The 21,482-nt window shown below is 40.8% G+C and overlaps 3 protein-coding genes across 3 annotated transcripts in view; 1 reads left to right on the top strand and 2 right to left on the bottom strand.

Annotated features, from left to right (window-relative positions):
• Window positions 1-21,482, top strand: part of LRTM2 (leucine rich repeat transmembrane protein 2) — a 733,960-nt gene that overhangs the window by 543,118 nt on the left and 169,360 nt on the right. The gene's annotated exons all lie outside the window — the stretch shown is intronic.
• On the bottom strand, window positions 42-1,767 carry LOC142150322 (E3 ubiquitin-protein ligase TRIM39-like). Its single transcript, XM_075205531.1, has one exon. The coding sequence runs from the start codon at window positions 1,765-1,767 to the stop codon at window positions 217-219; it is 1,551 nt and encodes a 516-aa protein (XP_075061632.1). The 3' UTR covers window positions 42-216.
• Window positions 12,181-15,149, bottom strand: LOC142153280 (E3 ubiquitin/ISG15 ligase TRIM25-like). Its single transcript, XM_075210722.1, has one exon. It carries the CDS (start codon window positions 15,076-15,078, stop codon window positions 13,459-13,461), a length of 1,620 nt encoding a protein of 539 aa, XP_075066823.1. The 5' UTR covers window positions 15,079-15,149; the 3' UTR covers window positions 12,181-13,458.

The following is a 21,482-nucleotide window of genomic DNA, read 5'->3' as shown; positions in this document are numbered from 1 at the left end:
TACTGAAGCCAATCACAGCTATCAGTGACTTAGAGATGGGGAACACCCACATACATGTTTATTTATATATTTATAAATAATGTTTATAATATACCAAAATGGGAGAAGCTCAGCTGTAGCTCCACCCACTGCTCATTCTATTGGCTAAATGGTACCAACCGGTTTCCCCTCCCTGTGATGTCACCAGTCTCTGGGCAGATTACCCCCAACTCTTGATCACCCAGATATCTTTATATAACCTCCCCATACATAAAATGCAGCATGAAGGGGCTCAGTGAAGGTGGCAGTGACGGTGTGTAAGTGTCTGATCGGGTCACACAGAGAATAAAAGGACATCTGTCCAGCCTCATAATCCAGATATATTCTCACTCTATCATAGGGAATATTGTCAGGTAACCGGATCACTTTACTGTCATGTCTCACTGTATACTGATAATTCCACCCCCCACCCAAACCCCAGGACTTATTATTACAGCCAATGAGTGACTGATCTCCTCTCCTGTCTATACTGGGATAACACATCCCTACCCTCCACCATCCTGATTCCCTGACATCCACTTCCCAGTAATGTCGCCCTGAGGAAAATCTCCTGGTGCTTATTACCTGATTATACTGAAATCTCTCTGGTGTTTCTGGACGTTTCTGGTTTATTGACACAGATGCAGTTTTCCTGTCACCTGATATATGTATATTATTACAAGCTGTGTTTACATCCAGTAATATGTCTGTAGCTTCCTGTACATATAAACATACATTTATACCTGTTATTATATCAGATAATGTGTGTAATTTCCCTGAGATCAGACCCACATCCAGATCTCCTACACCATGGACCTGGTCATCATGTCTCTCTCTGTCCTCAGTATCACACAAGTCACCTGTGTCTGGTTCCTGTAAGACAGTCACTGGATCAGACATGTTACACAGCTCCTCAATGTGACGCATCTTCCTGGACAGCTCGTCCTTCTTTATTTCCAGCTGCTGGATGAGATCAGAGACTGAGAGTGAAACGCTCTTTTCCTGCCTGTAGATCTCGCTCAGGACTCTCTTCTCTAGGTCTTCCAGCTGTCTCCTGATGTCTCTAAACAGGGCAGTGAATGTCTCTGTTACACCAGCTGCTTTTTTCTGGTTGGCTCTCCTGCGCCCCTGCAGACTCTGGACTCTTTTCTCAGTCTCCTCTCTCTTTGTGGTCAGTTTCTGCAGAACATTTCTCAGTTTTTCCTTCTTCTTCTCAGAGGCCTCATCCAGCATCTCCACCAGGTGGCCCCGATGTTCTCCGGCCAAACTACAGGACACACAGATACAGGCAGCGTCCTCAGTGCAGAAATACTTCAAAATCTCATCACGGATGGAACATTTGCTCTTTTCCATGGAAGTGGTGGGATCAATTAAGACATGTTCTGCTGACTTGTTGTCTGTCTTACAATGTATATCACATACAGAAGCTTCACACCTGAGGCAGGTTTTAAGAGCAGGTACTGGAGAGTGGACACAATAAGTGCAGAATATCCCAGTTTCCTCCTCTGGAATACAAAGGACATGTTCTGCTATGTTGCACAGCTTCCTGTTTTTCTCCAGGACAGGACGATCCTGAAACTCTGCTCTGCATTCAGGACAGGTATAAACTCCAGACCCCTCCTGTGTATCCAGCACACGATCAATACAGACCCAGCAGAAGTTGTGTCCACATCTCAGTGTTACAGGATCTGTATAAATGTTCAGGCAGATGGAACAGTCCAGCTCCTGTCTCAGATCAGCAGACGCCATCGCTGACAGCAGAAGAGAGAAATGAAAGTGAAGCTCTGACTCTCAGAAACCAGTGGGATCACATTCTCCACACAGGGAGAGGCTGAGCTTGTCACGCACATTATATCTATAGGCTCATTTATATTAAGAGACACATCTAATACATAAAGGGACATCATGCAGAAAAATGTACATATTTTGGAAAATATAAAGGTCATTTAATAGGATGAAAATAATTCATTTTACAGTGATTGCACAACTGTAATCTATAAAAAAATATCATTATTTTGTTTGTTATTAAAAATAATTATTGAAGGCATAAATATAATTTGTTTTATTCATGATCACATAGTAAACATTGTAAAAGTGCTATAGCTATCTAAAAGGAAAACCTAACACAAGTATACTTTAATGTCTACTATCTACCATTTTTAGAAAATGGTTTTTACATGTAGTGCCCCCTCTGGCTTTTTTATACACATCTCCCAGTGACTGAATGTGAGGGCGGGCACTAGGACCCAGAGGAGACACACCAGCAATGGCTGCTTAGAGGGGTCAAAGTACATTATAACTAAGACAATATGAGTGACATGGGACCAATTTCACGGAGAAATGACCTCAGAGAGTGGCTGCATATAAAGACGGGAAGAAGTCCCCAACTTCAGAGAGCCACAAGAAGGGGGAGGAGTCACCATAACAGTAAAAAAGAGAAAGTAAAAATGGGGGGTCCCCAATAAAGAAGGGGGGTCACTGGCAAAACAATGTGGAGCAAATTAATAGTGGCAGCATTGAGGATCTACCATATAGAGCCCCCATGTATAGATAGAGGAGAACATGTAGGAGACCCTATGGAGAGGGGCAGAGAGGGCACCAGAGAGAGTGTTATAGAACAATGGGTGAGTGAAGAGGTTGCAAGAGGACACTAGTAAGAGCGAGGCTGAGAGAGCACCGGACGGAGGCGGCGTCAGAGACTGCGCAGTGAGTGTGAGAATCCCAGGAGGGACAGATTGAGCACAGTGAGCATGTGTTAAAGCCCCAGAGATAAGGCCCCCACAGAGGAGGGTGAGTAACTGCGCTGGGGTGAGAAAGATGGACATATTTATTTTATGTTAATTTGCAACTCAGGTGTCGTGCTGGAGTGAAGGGGAGTGTAAAAAAAAATGTATATTATCGAGATGGTCCGGTACTCAGATCATGGAGACATCTGTTTGCACTGCACCCTAAGATACCACACCTGTGTCCCAACACCTCAAAGACACATTGCTGAAAACCTGCATCTGCAGGAACCCTCTAATCAATTATGCCCAAGCCAGAGAGCTAGCCGGTGTCAGGCCGTTAGCCTTTTGAGGATAACAATAGCAGGACACTAACCGGTATTAGCGCTACTAAACTAATAGGTGCGGAGTCTAACGTACCCCTGGTATTTGTCAGGGACCCCCGCAAAGAGGTTTGGACTTCGCTGCACAGGGTACGCAGGTCGCAGTCCTATTAGCCAGTTGCCGGTGTAGTGTAGAAGGGTCAGACGGTCCGGGTCGAGCCAATCAGGAATAAACAGTACCAGGGAGAATCCGAGAGAGTAGTCGCCAAGCCGAGGTCACAGTATAAACGGGTCACACAGAAGAAGGAGTAGTCGCCAAGCCGGGTCACAACAGTATAGCAGGAATGCTTGGAGCACAATCAGGAGCAGGAGAACCAGGAACACTAGGATTGAACCTGCTACTCTGGCACCCTAATGGCGCCAGAGCCAGGTTTAAATAGGACAGGCTGTAGAACGATTGGGTGAGCCAGGAGGCGGGGATCCCGCTGGACAGGTAGCGTCCCGTTGCCAAGCAACGGGACGAGGCAGGGCGCATGCGCCCAACAAGTCTCTGAGGCAGACGCCGCAGCGCGTCTGTTGCCTAGCAACACAGCGCTTGCGGCCGGAAGGAAGGAGGGCGTCCGTTCCCCGGCTGAAGGAGGATCAGCGGGGACGGCGCCTGACAGCCGGGGCAAAGGAAAGTGCAATACCCCTCTATGCACCCCAAGACCACACACACAGGGGGTTACATATAATATAATGACTATGGTGTCGAAGTCGTATAATTAAATGAACGAAAGTATATTGGTTAATAATGTTTTATTGGTCGACTGCACGTGGCATACGGCGATCGCAAGGTAAAATACGCACGCACACACTCGCATTACAACATTTAATTTTTTATATAATTCATATTCATATTGGTTCCATTACACTGTAATTTATGAGCAGATAGTATTTGGTTTATTATTAGTTTATATAATAAGATTACATGTGCAATTCAGTGATATTTAAGGTTCAGGTTATAGGAAATGTCTAGTATCATATTAAACCCCTATTCATCAGCAGCTGTCCGGTTCCATCGCCGAAGAGATCGCATATTGCATACTCTAGTTATTGATGTTAGGAAATAAATAGCCAGATTGATATCAGAATGTGAAATGCTAATGAACTCATTGTAACTGGAGCACATCCCCTGGAGAGACGACCCCCACCTTTGGATTCCTCAGTCTGAACTAGCCTATGACCTGTGTACCCTGGACCCGCCCGAGGTCTGGACCTATAGAAGCAAGCCACGTCATTTGCATTGTTCTCTGTAACACTGAATGTGTATATATGATCATAGCTGCGCTCCCAGTATTCAGTCTACTCTGATTACAGTATTCCATAGAGATATACTGTTCACTGTGTCCCGTGGGAGCGTAGCGAAGCGCATGCAATACGAGCGCGGTATTTATGTATCTTTTGGTATTGGCTGTACTGTACTGTATCATAATATAATAATGTATTGAACTGTTGACTATTTACATCTGCTAAAATAAATCACTTTGTGCGTTAGAAACACAATACAATTGATTGGGCAATGCTTATTTGAAAACAATATAATTACTTTAATAATGGGCAGGGGTCACTTTAGGATTTTGGGTTCCCTAAAAAAAATAAAAGAATATTTCAGAACCCATAACACTCTGGCTTAAAAGTGAAGCAAGAATAGTACTGTAAAACGCACACATTGATATATACACTTCATGGCCATATGTATATAGACCCCCTTCTAATCCATTTCATCCACACCCATTGATAGCAGGTGCATAAAAAACAGCATATAGCCATGTAATATCCATAGTGATGAAGAGTATATAAATAATCTGTTATTTTATATTTCATTTTATAACATAATATCAGAATTCAGCCATCGTTGAATGAGGACAGTGAGTTTGCACATACAATCCCTCCCCCCACCTGTTACTATGGAACTTGTGAATACCTGAGATACAAGTCTTGAGCAGTTGGTCAAATTAAAATGTGAAAGGCTGCGATCCCTTTCTGTGGAAAGGTAAACTCTGCCCAGTAGAAAGGTATTATGTAGCAAAGAGCACAAAGGGTCTCTTGGTGCCCTGCTGATAAGACATGCAGACAGCGCCTAGCAGTGACGGATCCAGGGGGGGGGGCGATCGGGGCAATATTATTAGAGGTTTAAGAACTGAACCCTGCTCATTGATAGTGTTGTTCAGGAAGTGGTCAGATTGTTAAAGGGTAGTTTGTAATGAAAAACTTTGAAATAATGCGATTTATTGCTGAAGAAATTGAAACAGTTAATATGGCAACATGAAGGTGATCTAGAAGCTACCATGTGAAGGGAATCTGGATAGTGAATAATGGCTGTTGGACTTTGACTGAGATAAGTGAAATGAAATAATAGGAGAATAAATGGTAACCGTATACATGTGAGATGAATGAAGTCTTTCCTGTGTGTCCCCCTCCCACACATACACAGGAACCCCCCCCCCCCACACACACACACACACACCTTTAGACAATAGTTAGTCAAAACACACACACAATGACACGTATAGTTATATAACAGGCAAGGAATGTAATGTATTGCACCAAAATCTATACTTTGTGTAATATATTGTTACACTGTATACTGTTTTATAATATATACATAAGATTTACAATTTGAATGTTAATAATACAACACGTTTTAAATGAAAATATATCTTGTCTCTGGTTAATCTTGAAGAGATAAGCATAAGCTATTATATGAATATTGATCCTGTGGATTTAAGGTAAAATAAGAACTATATTTCTTAGGTTAAATCAGAAGTACATTTGTGAGGAGTTGGCTGCAAAATTAACGTTATTAAATGGTCATCCATACATTTGCCAGATTATTAGGGAGATTAAAACCCCATTCACCCTAATAACCCTTTTACACTTAGTTAAACATTAGCAGTACAATGGGCCGTACTGAAGAGCTAAGTGACTTTCAACGTGGCACCGTCAGAGGATGCCACCTTTCCATCATGTCAGTTCGTCAAATTGCTGCCCTAATAGAGCTGCCACAGTCAACTGTAAATGCTGTTATTGTGACATGGAAACGTCTAGGAGCAACAACAGCTCAGTCATGGTAGGCCATACAAGCTCACAACGAGAGCACCGAGTGCTGATGCACATAGCTCAGAAAAATTACCTGTTATCACTTGCAACTCTCACTACCGAGTTTCAAACTGCCTCTGGAAGCAACGTCAGCAAAAGAACTGTTCGCTAGGAACTTCATGGATTGGCTTTCCATGGATGAGCAGCCGCACGCAAGCCTCAAATCACTGTGTGCAATGCCAACCGTCAACTGGAGTGGTGTATAGCACACCGCCAGTCTACTCTGCAGCAGTGGAAATGCATTGTCTGGAGTAACGAATTCAGCTGCACCATCGGGCTATCCCGATGGACAAATCTGGATTTGGAAGATGCCAGGAGAATGCTTCCTACCTGAATGACTACTAATAGCTGTAAAGTTTGGTGGAGGAGGAATAATGGTCTGGGGCTGTTTGTCATGGTTTGGCCTGGGCCCCTTAGTTCCTGTGAAGGCAAATGTTCCTGCTACAGCATATAATGATATTCTAGAGAATTGTGTGCTTCCAGCTTTGTGGCAACAGTTTGGGGAAGGCCTTTTAATGTTTCAGCCTGACAATGCCCCCGTGCACATAGTGAGGTCCATGAAAAAATGGTTTACAGAGTTTGGAAGAACTTGACTGCCCTACACAGAACCCTAACCTCAACTCCATTGAACACCTTTGGGATGAATTGAAAGGCAATTGTGAGCCAACCCGTATTGCCCAACATCAGTTGTCAATATCACAAAGGCTGTTGTGGCTGAGTGGATGTGAATCCCCGCAGCCATGTTCCAAAGTTTAGTGGAAAGCCTTCCCAGAAGATTGGAGGATGTTATAGCAGTAAAGGAGGGACCAACTCCATATTAATTCCCGCAGTTTTGGAATGGTATGTTAAACAAATGTAAAGGGGGGAAGTAAAGTGGGAGGAGCTAGAGAGAGAGAAACACACATCAAATATCTGGCTCACCAAGCTGGGATCTGGCCTGGCTCAGAGGACTTCCTCACATGTCCGCGCCGAAGCAGGGGATCAGGAAAAAGCGCGTTACCAGAAAGAAGTAAGTGAAGATGACCCATATTTCGTACACCAAGGCTTGTGATGCTGTAGGGAAAGGAGGGGGGGGTGGAGTTTCACAAGGTGAGTGCACCACTCTGAACGGGCCTCATCTAACAGTACTTACCAAATTGGTAGTCTATCGCAGCAATGCTTCTGTCCAACACAGCTGGCTCCCACCCATCACTCCTAGACTTCCTGCACAGGTTCCTCCAATGTTCACATCTGTCTTCTCTGACCCAGGAGAATGGGAGAGCTGGACAGGCATAGGCAGGTTCATTTGTTCCAGTTAAAAGTTTCAAGTTAAATTAAACACTGAACTGTGTGTGTAAAAGAAGCCAGTTCACGATCTTTTGAGCTGGAGATTTGTAACTTGTTTTACAAATAGTTTTATTAGGACTGCCGAGTAACAGAGAGCAACCAAGGACTCAGTGTGTAGCCTATATCATTTATTTATGGCTATTAATTTATGGAGAAACTGGAGTGAGATCTGTATAGTTTTATACTGATAACCAAAGTTTATTAGATGATGTAAATGGTTTATTTATATGATGTATGATTTGCGGGATGACACAATTTATATTGATGACATAAAATTGTCTGCTGCTCTGAATCACTGTACATAATGACTGCATAGTGTGAGTGTGTCTATCGGCATGGTTTGGGGGAGTGTGATTAGAATAGTGTTTCCCCCAGGGTGTGACTGTGGGCAATTAGTCTAATGGGGGAGGGTGTAACTCCCTTTTAATACATAATTGGGAGTGAAGTCCCGTGGGTCACAAGGTAGCACCCCTGGGGCATATCAGATGGTGTATGGTGGGATCGTACAGTTTTAAAGGGTCCTACCCTGATCCAGTCTGTTTCAAGTCACATTCAAGTTTTCAAGTTAACCATGACCATAACTGTCCCCGGGTACTGGTGCAGCGCCGAGCCCCCAACCAAGTGTCGACTGAGCTGACAGTCAATTGTAAAGCGAGTCTGAGATATTCTGAATGCATGAAACCTGATATGAGACCGGGCCTGACACGGGAGACCGTCACATGACATCAGAATTATAAGCAATGATATCACTGTTTATGCAGAAATTAATATAACAATGCTCATGTTAAAAGCTCCTATGTCTACTTCTTCATAAAATATTTAACAATTATGTAATACTGATTTTCAAACTCTTTTTGTAACACAGAATATAATCCCACCTTCTAAACCAGGGCTGTTTTCAGAGAAATGAGCACTTGAGTCTAGTTGTAAACTGCAAAAAATATTATTTTACAACTATGGAGATGAAACTGTGCACTGGATCTATTATTACATTATAATCTGTATGTACAAATATTTATACAGCTTAATAAAAACAGTGAAGATGTTTATACACATATAATCATCACTTGTTATTATGAAATGATTAATAAATTAAGTATTGCTAAACTTATAAATAAAAAGATGATGTATTTTCTTGGTATGGTAATAGTTGTATAGCTAATTCTGATGAGGTCAGATAAGCAGAGATAAGGAGAGTGTGGTCTTCTTTACATATGTAAATAATGTATTTGTGGCTAAATTAATTTATTCAAAACATAACATGCATCAATTAAACAAGTTAACGTATTTTTGTTTATTTAATGTAAGAGTATTGTTACAGTTTTACAGTTGGTCTGTCCAATTCCACACACATTTCCTGCATAGATCTAATAATTATATTGTACCTAAATTGTGGTGTGATTTATCCAGGGAGATTTCTGCTCATTTTAATCTGCAGAAAATAGGAGATATTATGTTACAGAACATTTATATAAACTTAGAACATATCAGGTGAGGAAGGAATGAGGATCAGGGCTTAGAATTGTCCGAGAGACGACGCACCCGGCTGTCCGAGCCTCTGTCCTTCTTATGATGAGACCTCGTCATCTTCTCTACAGCTCAATAACCTGATATTTCCAGTTATAGGATGTTTATAATGATCACACTCGCTCCTAGTATTTATAATGTGCAGATGTGATATTTTAAGCTAAAACAGGTGGAAATAGATCATTGTGTACAGAGAACACATATTTCCTACATGAACATACTCTGCATTTGCCTCCAATAGCAATTACCTCAGTACAGTTAAAATCTAGACAGTCAAGTACTAAAAATGACAATCACTAAATAAATAAAATAATAACATTTGTAGATACATTGTGGATTGGGTGTCAGCAGTGTCAGTGTGATTAGAAATGTACCTACAGCACCCTCTAGTGTCCAGCATAGGAAGTACACATTCTTTATTATTATTAAAGTATCAGTAGTGAAAAAAGTGAAAGAAATTATTAGTCGCTATCAATCTCCCACGTGACAATTGGTGAATAAAAGTGATAAAATTAAAAAATACTCAAATTAAAGTGTAGGCAATCTTCAAAAAATCTAAACGATGAAACCCTTTATAATATGAAAAAAAGAAATATAATAATAGTACAACAATGTTTACAATCAACAAAATATATTCAAATCAAACATCATATAGTAAAACGTTCATGAGATGGTTCTCTCCCCTTTTCTGATTAAACTTATAAAACAATTACTTGAACTATTGCGTAGTAACAGTATTTCCTATGGATTTCCCTCTGCTGTGGTGCAGCCTGTGGGGATTCACTTACTGGATGAATTCTGTACAGTTGGCTCTTAATGTAATGATCTTTAGGATACTGAAGGAGATTTCACTTTGGACCTTTGATTAAGGATTGGCGTTCTCTTGTTACAGGGGGATTGTTTGGGCTTAAAAAATGGAAAGAAAAAAAAATCTAGTGCAATAGGTTTAAAATATTGTTGGTTTATCAGACTAGACAAACTCACATATAAATATCACGATTCAGAATAAAAGTGCAGGTGCTGCTACAGAACAGATGAAGAGAAGCAGTCACAGAATATGCAGATCTTTACCAATGTCCCGGGGTACTACTGGATAAAACTTTAAATCCAGATGTTAAAATAAAGGTAGTTTATTCTGTCACCTGCAATATCACTTGTCTGTCACCCTCCTTATCGGATTTATCATTATCATTAATTATTATTAAAGTATATCACTGTAAAAAATGCAGCCAGTGATTGTGAGGGTTGAATTCATATTTAACAGAAATCAGCCCATTAATTCAGTAATTTTTGGGTGCGATGAGCAAAAATAACCCCAACTCCTAATTCCATAGAGATCCTCTTCTTTCTTCTTCTTTTCCAGGTAAATCCAGAGGATAGAAAAAACAACAATGGAGCCACAATGTGACCGACACGCCGGGGGCAGCGCCCGCAATCAACCAATCCAGAGAGGGTTCGTTCTGATTGGTTAGAGGACGACGGTGCATACTATCACTTCTAGAGCCGAAACTGTGCACTACAAGTGTCTGCCCCCTAATGAATGAAAGACAGTACACCCTTACAATAAATAATAAAATGTAATGCTCCCTTTGCATAAAATAGATAATTAATTATCCCCTTAAGATAAACTAAATAACTAATATGGCCACATTAATACTTCCATTATTATTGTCCCCATAATTTTAATTCTGATAAATACTTGAAATCTTCTTTCCTTAATTCGACTAATACATATGGGGAATAAAGAAAACACTGATGGAAGAAACAGGCCGATATCAGAGGAGCATTCAACATGAAATGAGTTAATTGCTGGTAAGTCCACCTACTTAAAAACTGGGCAGCCAATCAGAAGTGGTCTCTTATCTGTAATTTGACCAGTGGTGTAAGAGCCCATTCCTGATTAGTTGCTCGGCTTTTAAGTAGGTGGGCCCTTGTGATTAACTCTTTCTCGTCAGCTGCTCCTCATAAGAGATCCATGTCGTCTATCAGGGATTTATTTTCATTTCTGGAAAGTATTTATTAATGAATTTATTTTCATACCACAAATCAAAGTGCCAAAAACCATTACTAAACCGCTGCTCAGTAAATCTATCCTTAGTAATAACCTGTTAGTTACTGAAGTGGTATGTAAGTTAGTGATAGGGATAGTTCAACTATTAACAACATGAGTCACACAGAGCATTTAAAAGTAAACGTCAGTTCATAAATGTGACTTTAGACCAGAATTGTAAATAAAACCATCTAACAGTAATGTCACTCACACAGGGCCTGATTCATCAAGGAACGCAAAGTGAGCGCAATTTGCGTTTGTTAATATCGGATGGAAATTGCTGCACATACACCGTATTCTACAAGTGGATCTCAAGAAACATTTCCATTTGAATACGGGTGTAAGTACACTCTGGTTATACGGTACTTGCTGTATGTAGACAGACAGAACACACTGCAGGATACACACAATGCAAATGTACAATATAAAGTCCCATCAGAACACACTGAATTTTTTTTTAAATACATTAAAAACTCTCAACACTATAATCTGTAATAAAAAACTTAAAAAACAATTTTTTACATGATATACATATATCAGGATGTTCTTACTATGTACTGTGCATAAAATGTATTTTTACAGTTGCTCTTACTTGCAAACACATGTTCTGGCATACATACGTATCCGTCACCACTATCAGTCAGCACTTACACCTGACCTGTAGTTGGTGCAGGTGATACAGCTAAAAATCACGTACCTGAGAGATGCTCAGAGCATGAATCAGAGGAATGTGCCCGCACTCAGCCTTGGCACGCCCTTACTGTACACTGCCTACGCCCCTCCCTCCCCCGTTCCACCCTTTAAACCGTAGGCTCAGAAGTGTCATTTGCGCTCACTGGTGTGACGTCTGTTTCTTAGCAAGCGCAGAGGAATTTCACACAAAATACTGCACAGAGGGACTTACGTTCCTTCATGTATCAGGATCATAATGTTTTGTAATGTTTTAAAAATACAGCAGTTCATATGTTTTGTTGTTGCTTTGTTACTGCCGACTGTAAGTAATAGTGTCACATTTATATACTTCTATATTTAACACCACAATTTAATATAATAAAAAAGAAAGATTCTTGGATAATTAATGGTAATAAAGTTTATTTTTAAAAACCAAACATGTGTTTATTTCATAACAAGGGGGAGCCTAGGAGGCCATACACAGCTACTGCCCCCTACAAATGCACAAGTGATACTTATATGTAATATGTCATACCCCGGTGTGTAACAGATAAAAGTATATAATATTGAGTATAGTAAAGCTAAACAATTATTCATACTCTTCTTCTCTACTCCCAGAAAACCCTTCACAGCCGTCTCTAGTACATTCTCTAGGCTACGTACCTTTATCACAAGGTCCTGTAGGAGCCTCACGCGATGAGCGGCTGCGCACACTACCAGTTATTATGGTAGAGATCTCACCGCACATGTTTGCTCGCACCTCTGTGACCTACGCAGCAGAATGTCATCGTGAGAGGCTCCTACGGGACCTCGCGGTGAACTGAATCCGCCCCATTAACCCCTCCCACACTGCGCACATCTGAAGGTGACTTTACTTACACAGCTATAGGTACAATGCTCCCTCTTTATAATACCAGCTTAAGGGTGTTGTTATAAAGGTGGTGGAATAAAGAGGAAAAACTGTATAATGAGCACTTTTATAATGGAGATAATATAATAATAATTACATTCTGTGAATCAGACAAATATCATGTTACTACAGCTAAGCAGTGAGGCATGCTGGGAGTTGTAGTCCAAGTCATCTTGTATGATGTAAGAACCACAGTCTTGAACTACAATTCCCAGAGGTTTGTTGTAGAAATAAATAATTGGGAGAAAGTTTTGGGTGATTAAGCTTTTTACAAACAAAGTGATAATCAGGATGTTAGTGACCCCCCCACTAAGTGTGTTACAGGTTACACCAATATAACACACTGTCTACCAATATGTGTGATGGGTCATTTTCCTGGTAAGATATTGATATTACTGAACACAATAAAGAAACATATATCACACCCGGATAACTGTTCTCCTCCAGAAGATTTACAGAGACCACACCCCATTCACCCCCCTGCAAACATCACAGCCAATAGGAGCCAGCGTAGCACTGACTAATAGGGTATACACTGGCTGACAGACAGTTACTGAAGCCAATCACAGCTATCAGTGACTCAGAGATAGGGAACGCCCACATACATGTTTATTTAAATATTTATAATTAATGTTTCTAACACACCAACATGGGAGGAGCTCAGCTGTAGGTCTGCCCACTGCTTCATTCTATTGGCTAAATTTAAGATCAATAAGATTCCCTTCTGTGATGTCACCAGTCTCTGAGCAGTTTACTCCCAGCTCTTGATCACCCAGTTATCATTATACAACCTCTCCCTACCCATAATGCAGCATGAAGGGGCTCAGTGAAGGTGGCAGTGATGGTGTGTAAGTGTCTGATCGGGTCACACAGAGAATAAAAGGACATCTGTCCAGCCTCATAATCCAGACATATCCTCATTCTATCATAGGGAAGATTGTTAGGTAACCAAATCGATTTACTGTCATGTATCAATGAATACCGATTATTATGTCTAGAGAAAACCCAGGACTTGTTATTATTTCCAATGACTGACTTACTTCCTCTTCTGACTATACTGGGATAACACATCCCTACCATCCACCACACTGATTTACTGACATCAACTTCCCAGTAATGTCGTCCTGAGGACAATCTCCTAGTGCTTAAAACTTGATGATATTTCCGGAATCTCTCTGGTGTTTTTTGATGTTTCTGACTTATAGCTGACCAGGATGCAGTTTTCTTATTACCTGATATATGTATATGCCTATGAGCTGTGTTTACATCTAGTAACATGTCTGTAGGTTCCTGCACATAGACCCATATCTTTATACCTCTTATTATAACAGATAATCCTGTGTGTAATTTCCCTGAGATCAGACCCACATTCAGATCTCCTACACCATGGACCTGGTCATCATGTCTCTCTCTGTCCTCGGTATCACACAAGTCACCTGTGTCTGGTTCCTGTAAGACAGTCACTGGATCAGACATGTTACACAGCTCCTCAATGTGACGCATCTTCCTGGACAGCTCGTCCTTCTTTATTTCCAGCTGCTGGATCAGATTAGAGACTGAGAGTGAAACGCTCTCTTCCTGCCTGGAGATCTCACTCAGGACTCTCCTCTCTAGGTTTTCCAGCTGTCTCCTGATGTCTCTAAACAGGGCAGTGACTCTCTTTGTTACACCAGCTGCTTTTTCCTGATCTTCTCTCCTGCGCTCCTGCAGTCTCTGGACTTGTTTTTCAGTCTCCTCTCTCTTTGTGGTCAGTTTTTGCAGAACATTTCTCAGTTTCTTCTTCTTCTTCTCAAAGGCCTCATCCAGTATCTCCACTTTGTGTCCTCGGTGCTCTCCAGCTGAACAGTAAACACAGATACAGGCAGCATCCTCAGTGCAGTAATACTCCAGGATCTTCTTATGGATGGAGCATTTTCTGTTCCCTAGGGAAGTGGTGGGATCAGATAAGACGTGTTCTGCTGACTTGCTGTGTACTCTCAGGTGATTATCACACAGAGAAGCCTCACAATGCAGACAGGATTTAGCAGCAGGTACAGGAGAGTGAATACAGTAAGTGCAGAAGATCCCAGTCTCCTCCTGATCTGGCTGAGTAGACAGGAACATCCCCACTATGTTACACAGAGTTATGTTCCTCTGCAGTGCAGGATGCTCCTGACACTCTGCTCTGCATTCAGGACAGGTATAAACTCCAGACCCCTCCTGTGTTTCCAGCACACGATCAATACAGACCCAGCAGAAGTTGTGTCCACATCTCAGTGTTACAGGATCTATATAAAGGTTCAGGCAGATGGAACAGTTCAGCTCCTGTCTCAAATCAGCAGATGCCATTGCTGACAGCAGAAGAGAGAAATGAAAGTTTCTCTGACACTCAGACACCAGTGTGTGCATTGCACAATTCCCACAGCGGGGGAGGCTGAGCTTATCAGAGTACAAGTTTATTAGTTTATATCTGACAGCAGAAGAGAGAAATGAAAGTGAAAGTCTCTGACACTCAGACACCAGTGGGATCACATTCCCCACACAGGGCGAGGCTGAGCTTGTCACTCACATTATATCTATAGACCCAGTTATACTAAGGGACACATCTAATACATAAAGGGACATAATGCAGAAAAATGTACATATTTTGGAAAATATAAAGGTCATTTAATAGGATGAAAATAAGTAATTTTACAGTGATTGCACAACTGTTATTTATAAAAAATAGTTATTTTGTTTATTAATAAAAATAATTTTTGAAGCCATAAATATAATTTGTTTCATTCATGATCACATAGTAACAGTGTTAAAGTGCTATAGCTATGTAAAAGGAAAACCTAACACAAGTATTTTTTAATGTCTACTATCTACCATTTTTGGAAAATGTTTTTACATGTAACACCCCCTCTGACGTTGTTATTCACACCTCCCAGTGACTGAATGTGAGGGTGGGGACTAGGACCCTGAGGAGACACACCAGCAATGGCTGCATAGAGGGGTCTAAGTACATTATACCTGAGACAATATGAGTGACATGGGACAGATTTCAGGGAGAAATGACCTCAGAGAGTGGCTGCATATAAAGAAGGGGGAAGGAGTCCCCAACTTCAGAGAGCCACAAGAAGGGGGGAGGAGTTGCCATAGTCAGAGCCGTAACGACGGCGGTGCGGGCGGTGCGACCGCCCCGGGCGCAAGCCCAAGTGGGCGCAGCCGCCCGATACCTGACTCCGTGCCCAGAGGAATCGCCGCTCTAATTCAGATCCCCTACAAGCAACAATCCATTCCCGGCAATGCAGTGGAACGCATGTGCGTTCCAACAACAGGAAGTTCGGCATTTGGAACGCAAATGCGTTCCAAATGCCGAACTTCCTGTTGTTGGAACGCATCATTGCCGGGAATGGATTGTTTCTTGTAGGGGATCTGAATTAGAGCGGCGATTCCTCTGGGCACGGAGTCAGGTATCGGGCGGCTGCGCCCACTTGGGCCAAGTATCCTGGCAGAGTGTCAGTTTGGACATGTTTTATATGCAGGTGTGATACCTGTTGATTATAATATGAAGAGACCCTAATGTCCTGCCATTTGTAGCAGCCACTTCTATTACTTTTTATATCTAAGCTTTGCCAGTGCAGCTCATACATACAGTACTCTTTATACCACCTTCTTTATAACATCGCTCTTGTTTACCATCAGGTTTATTCTCCACACAAAAGTACATTTAAATATATTATGTCCAGTATACACCAACTTTCTATACCAGCAGTTTTGTCTATATATTTAGTGGGAATTATATGGAGCACTTTATAATGTGTACTGTATGTAGTATTTGTAGGCTATGTACAAACATAAACATGAATATTTTGGTGAAGAACAAACTTGGAAAACCTCTACATCAAAGTCCTGCTCTCGCCCCTAATAGTATGTCTCCTTCCGTTATATTGACATCTGCTTGGGTTCATCATGAAAAGTGCCTATTTGTGTTTTGTGATTATTGTGTTTTTGATTATTTGCTAAAACATCCGGTTGTTACAGTGAGATATAAATTAAATGCTGCTTGATGTGAGCATGTCATCATTATTTGATACAACATAGACAGGAAATTTGTGCTTACAGCAAATTGCATTATATTATAATATATACAAATTCTTTCAGTAAAGTGCTAGCCACACCCATATTAAGTTGGCCACACCCACTTGTCAAATGCCACTCCCACTTAGATGGGGGGCGCCGGTGCCCAGTCTCGCCCAGGGCACCACAATGTCTAGTTACGGCACTGGCCATAGTAGTAAAAAAAGAGAGAGCAAAGAAAGAGGGGTCCCAAATATAGAAGGGGGGGGGTCACTGGCAAAACAATTTGGAGCAAATTAATAGTGGCAGCATTGAGGATCTACCATATAGAGTCCCCATGTATAGATAGAGGAGAACATGTAGGAGACCCTATGGAGAGGGGCAGAGAGGACACCAGAGAGGGTTTTATAGCCAGAGCTGCCTCTCAGGCGTGCCTAGCAGGTGAAAAGTGCTGGGCCACCCTCCTACAGTAAAAACCCTGCATTGCCGTGTACACCATTGGCAGAAGTGTGCAGTGCCCGCTTGCCGTACCGTGACATATGTCCCAGTAGTCCTGACTTTCAGGACAGCGGGACAGTGACCTCATAGTAGAAGCCCAATTAATACTGTGGTTAAATGGTCCTGCCCACAATTCATAACATACCACATAGTAGAGTCCCCAGTTCATATTTTACCACAATAATGCCCCCAATTCACATTCACAGGGGAGAACACAATGTGCCATGCTGCCTCCCCCACCTTCTTCATCACACTGCACGCAGAGCTGGATTAAGGTTCTGGGGGGCCGGGGCACTTAAGACAGGGGGGGCCCCCTATTGTGTAATATGGTCTTCACTTTAGATAAATAAACAGGCAATGCTGTGTGCACTACTGTTAGTTGCAAGCAGCTCTGCCATCACAGCATAACAGTGTGAAGCGGGACATATCTCCCAACTGTCCTTGTAGTCAGACCAAATCCTGACTAAGTGAGACAGTCACCCACATTCTGGACTGTCCCACTATACTGAGGACAGCTGGAAGATGGTCCTGCTCTCTCCTACCTGCTCTTGTCACTTTTCACCACATGTGGCTGCTGGTGTCTTAAGCTCAGTTGCTGCTTGTGTAGATTCTGGGATGTCGGGGCCCTATTTTGAAAAAAAAAAGGTACATAAACTTTAGGAGTCCCCAAACAGTCCTGTTAATACAGGGGTCAGGGAACTTTTTTACTTTTTACCCCAACATATATTTAGATACGCCGACGTTACCCCCTTGATTTGAAAGGAAGGAAATCATATATTATTAATTATTGGAATTCAAAATTTTATTGAATCTTTTCAAAATTTCTTTGAAAGCTTCAACTTCAAAAGTTCAGGTTTTGGAGAAATGATGTTGCGTCATTTTTGATATGAGAGCATCAATATTGGGGCATTTTGATGTCAGAGCAAATTGGATACAGTCTTCAGCGTCCAATCGATTTCTCTGCTTTGTTTTTATGTTCGCTACAGTGGAAAATCCTTGTTCGCAAAGGTAGGTTGTTGCAAAAGGCAGCAACTTTTTGACTGCCTCCTCATGTGCAATTTTGATGCCTTTGCAGCTGTTGACATCCAAAAATATGACAGATCTGCTTTGTTTTCAAATGTAATACGTGCTTCATTATTGCATCGATGCTCAAGAAGTGCCTCTGCCAACCCTTGCGGCTGTTCTGGTACAACAGCAATTTCACATTTATAGGGGTCTACAATCCAACTGACAGCATGTGAATCGGCAACATTACCCCCAGGAATTTCATTTTTACCCCATTTGGGGTAATTTACCCCTGTTCCCTGACCACTGTGTTAATAAATCAATAGCACCCTCTTTAATAATTAGGCCTCCCTCCCTGCAACCAGCCCCAAACTTGAAATTAAATTAAATTAATACTATTCACATTTAATAATAGAACTATTTTCCCCAAGCAGCCCTGACATTAAATTAATAGTGTACACATTTAATAAACTTATTTCCCTCCCCACCAAACAGCCTGGCAATAAATTAAATAGCATTTACGTTTAATATAACCATTTCGCACAACTATCACCGGCATTAAATAATTCATATTTACAATTACAATTAATAAATAGCCCTCCTCCCCAAAATCAGTCCCATATTCAATAATAGCCCCAAACCACCTCATCCTAAATTAATAGGACCCAATATTAAATTAAATTGCCCCACCATCACCCCACAAATAAAATAACACTCATTAAATAATTAGCCCCCACCTGCACTCCACCATTAAATAGCCTACCTCTCACACTATATTAAGAACCCCCCATCCATTACATATATGAACATACTGCCCCCACGCACACTATATTTATATACTGGCCCCCCACACTATAGTTTATATACTGCCCACACACACACACACAATATATATACTGCCCACACACACACACATAATAAATATATATATATATATATATATATATATATATATATATATAATGCCCACACTCACACACACAATATATATATACTGCCCACACTCACAATATATAGATATACTGACCACACACACAATATATATATATATATACTGCCCACACTCACACACACACACACACACACACAATATATATACTGCCCACACACACAATATATATATACTGCCCACACTCACAATATATAGATATACTGACCACACTCACAATATATATATACTGCCCACACTCACACACACAATATATATATATATATATATATATATATATATACTGCCCACACACACACACACACACACACAATATATATATACTGCCCACTCACAATATATATATATATATATATATATATATATACTGCCCACACACACACCCACACAATATATATATATACTGCCCACACACACACAATATATATACTGCCCACACTCACACACAATATATATACTGCCCACACTCACACACACAATATATACTGCACACACACACAATATATACTGCCCCCACACACACACACAATATATATACTGCCCAAACACACACACACAATATATATATACTGCCCACACACACAATATATATACTGCCCACACACACACACACACACACAATATATATATATATATATATATATATATATATATATATATATATATACTGCCCACACACACACAATATATATATACTGCCCGCACACACACACAATATATATATACTGCCCACACTCACACACACAATATATATATACTGCCCCCACACACACACACACACACACACACACACACACACACACACACACACAATATATATATATATATATATATATACTGCCCACTCACAATATATATATATATATTGCAAAAAAACAAGATACAACAAATGGCGCTTTGTAACAAATCACCAATAGTCCAGCAGACAAAAAGTCTATATTCTTCTCAATAAACACTCCCCATGTGCGGGTGGCCGCCAATCTTCCTTAACCAAGCGATGTAGCATGGAAACAACCTATAGAAGAAAAATGGAGGAAGAGGCGCACAATAGTGTAGTATGTTGGTAAAATGTTGGGATCACACAGAAACCCACAATAGGACCGGGAACACCAGTGGAGAAGAAACCAGCAAATGAATGCTGTAATCAAACACCCAATGTAGAGATACAAGTTACAACTTATTCTCAAATAAAGGTGGCTATGTTCACAGTATTTCCATATAATATATGTGAAAACACCCAGGACACATTTGTGTAGATATATGCGTACCAGATAGCAAAACTTTATAGTTTGTTGATGTAGATATCCTGCAGCTCATCAGAAACAGGTTACATGACTGGATGCACAGCTGTCAGCCTCAGAAATAGGGCACACAAGGGACCATAGATGTAATATCAAAATAGTACACTTTAATAATAAAAATGTAGTAACTTACAATTCAAGTAACAAACACAGGGATCAACTCCCAATGCAGTGTAATGGCAGTATCAGCTTCTCAACGCGTTTCGTCTGTCTCCACAGACTTCATCAGGAGAAAAAAGGACAGTACTAGCCCTCTTACCAGCAATTCTATATATAGTGCGCCGCGCCATTTTGCGCATGCGCACAGAGACTCAGAGTATAAACCTATTGCGCATGCGCCAATCGGCGCTTTATAACTCTACAGATATGCAGGCAAAATCTAATGCCCTCTAGTAGGCTAATTGAATATAGCAATACCTGTATTATCGGCATGAAAGACCAGTAGATTCCCCGCAAATTGATAGGAATGATGTACACAAATGCACTTACCCATTGCGCATGTGCCAATCGGCACAATAGAGCTTAAAGACATATACATAAAGTCTAGTGCCCTCTAATGGGCACAATATTGCCTCTATCAGTGTATTTCCCACATATAAGCCACAATACACATAAAACAATACATATAAAACAATACATATAGAACAATTGCACAAACATGACTTTAGCTAACATCTTATTGTGCATATCTAGAACGCTAGATATTGGACCTCATTGATCCTTTATAACGCCCATCTATATTACGGCACATGTACATAACACTTAAATAACATATTACAAATATATTAAAAATATATTAAAAAATATATATATATAAAATACAATAGTCACTAATCTGATGAATCTAACGTTGGCCCCTCATCGGCCATTCATATATATATATACTGCCCACACACACACAATATATATATACTGCCCACACACACACAATATATATACTGCCAACACACACAATATATATATATATACTGCCCACACTCACACACACAATATAT

This window comes from Mixophyes fleayi, chromosome 4 (assembly GCF_038048845.1).
Source record: "Mixophyes fleayi isolate aMixFle1 chromosome 4, aMixFle1.hap1, whole genome shotgun sequence".
Lineage (NCBI taxonomy): Eukaryota > Metazoa > Chordata > Amphibia > Anura > Limnodynastidae > Mixophyes > Mixophyes fleayi.
The sequence above is the reverse complement of the archived record's forward strand: the minus strand, read 5'-3'. Positions and strand labels throughout refer to the sequence as shown.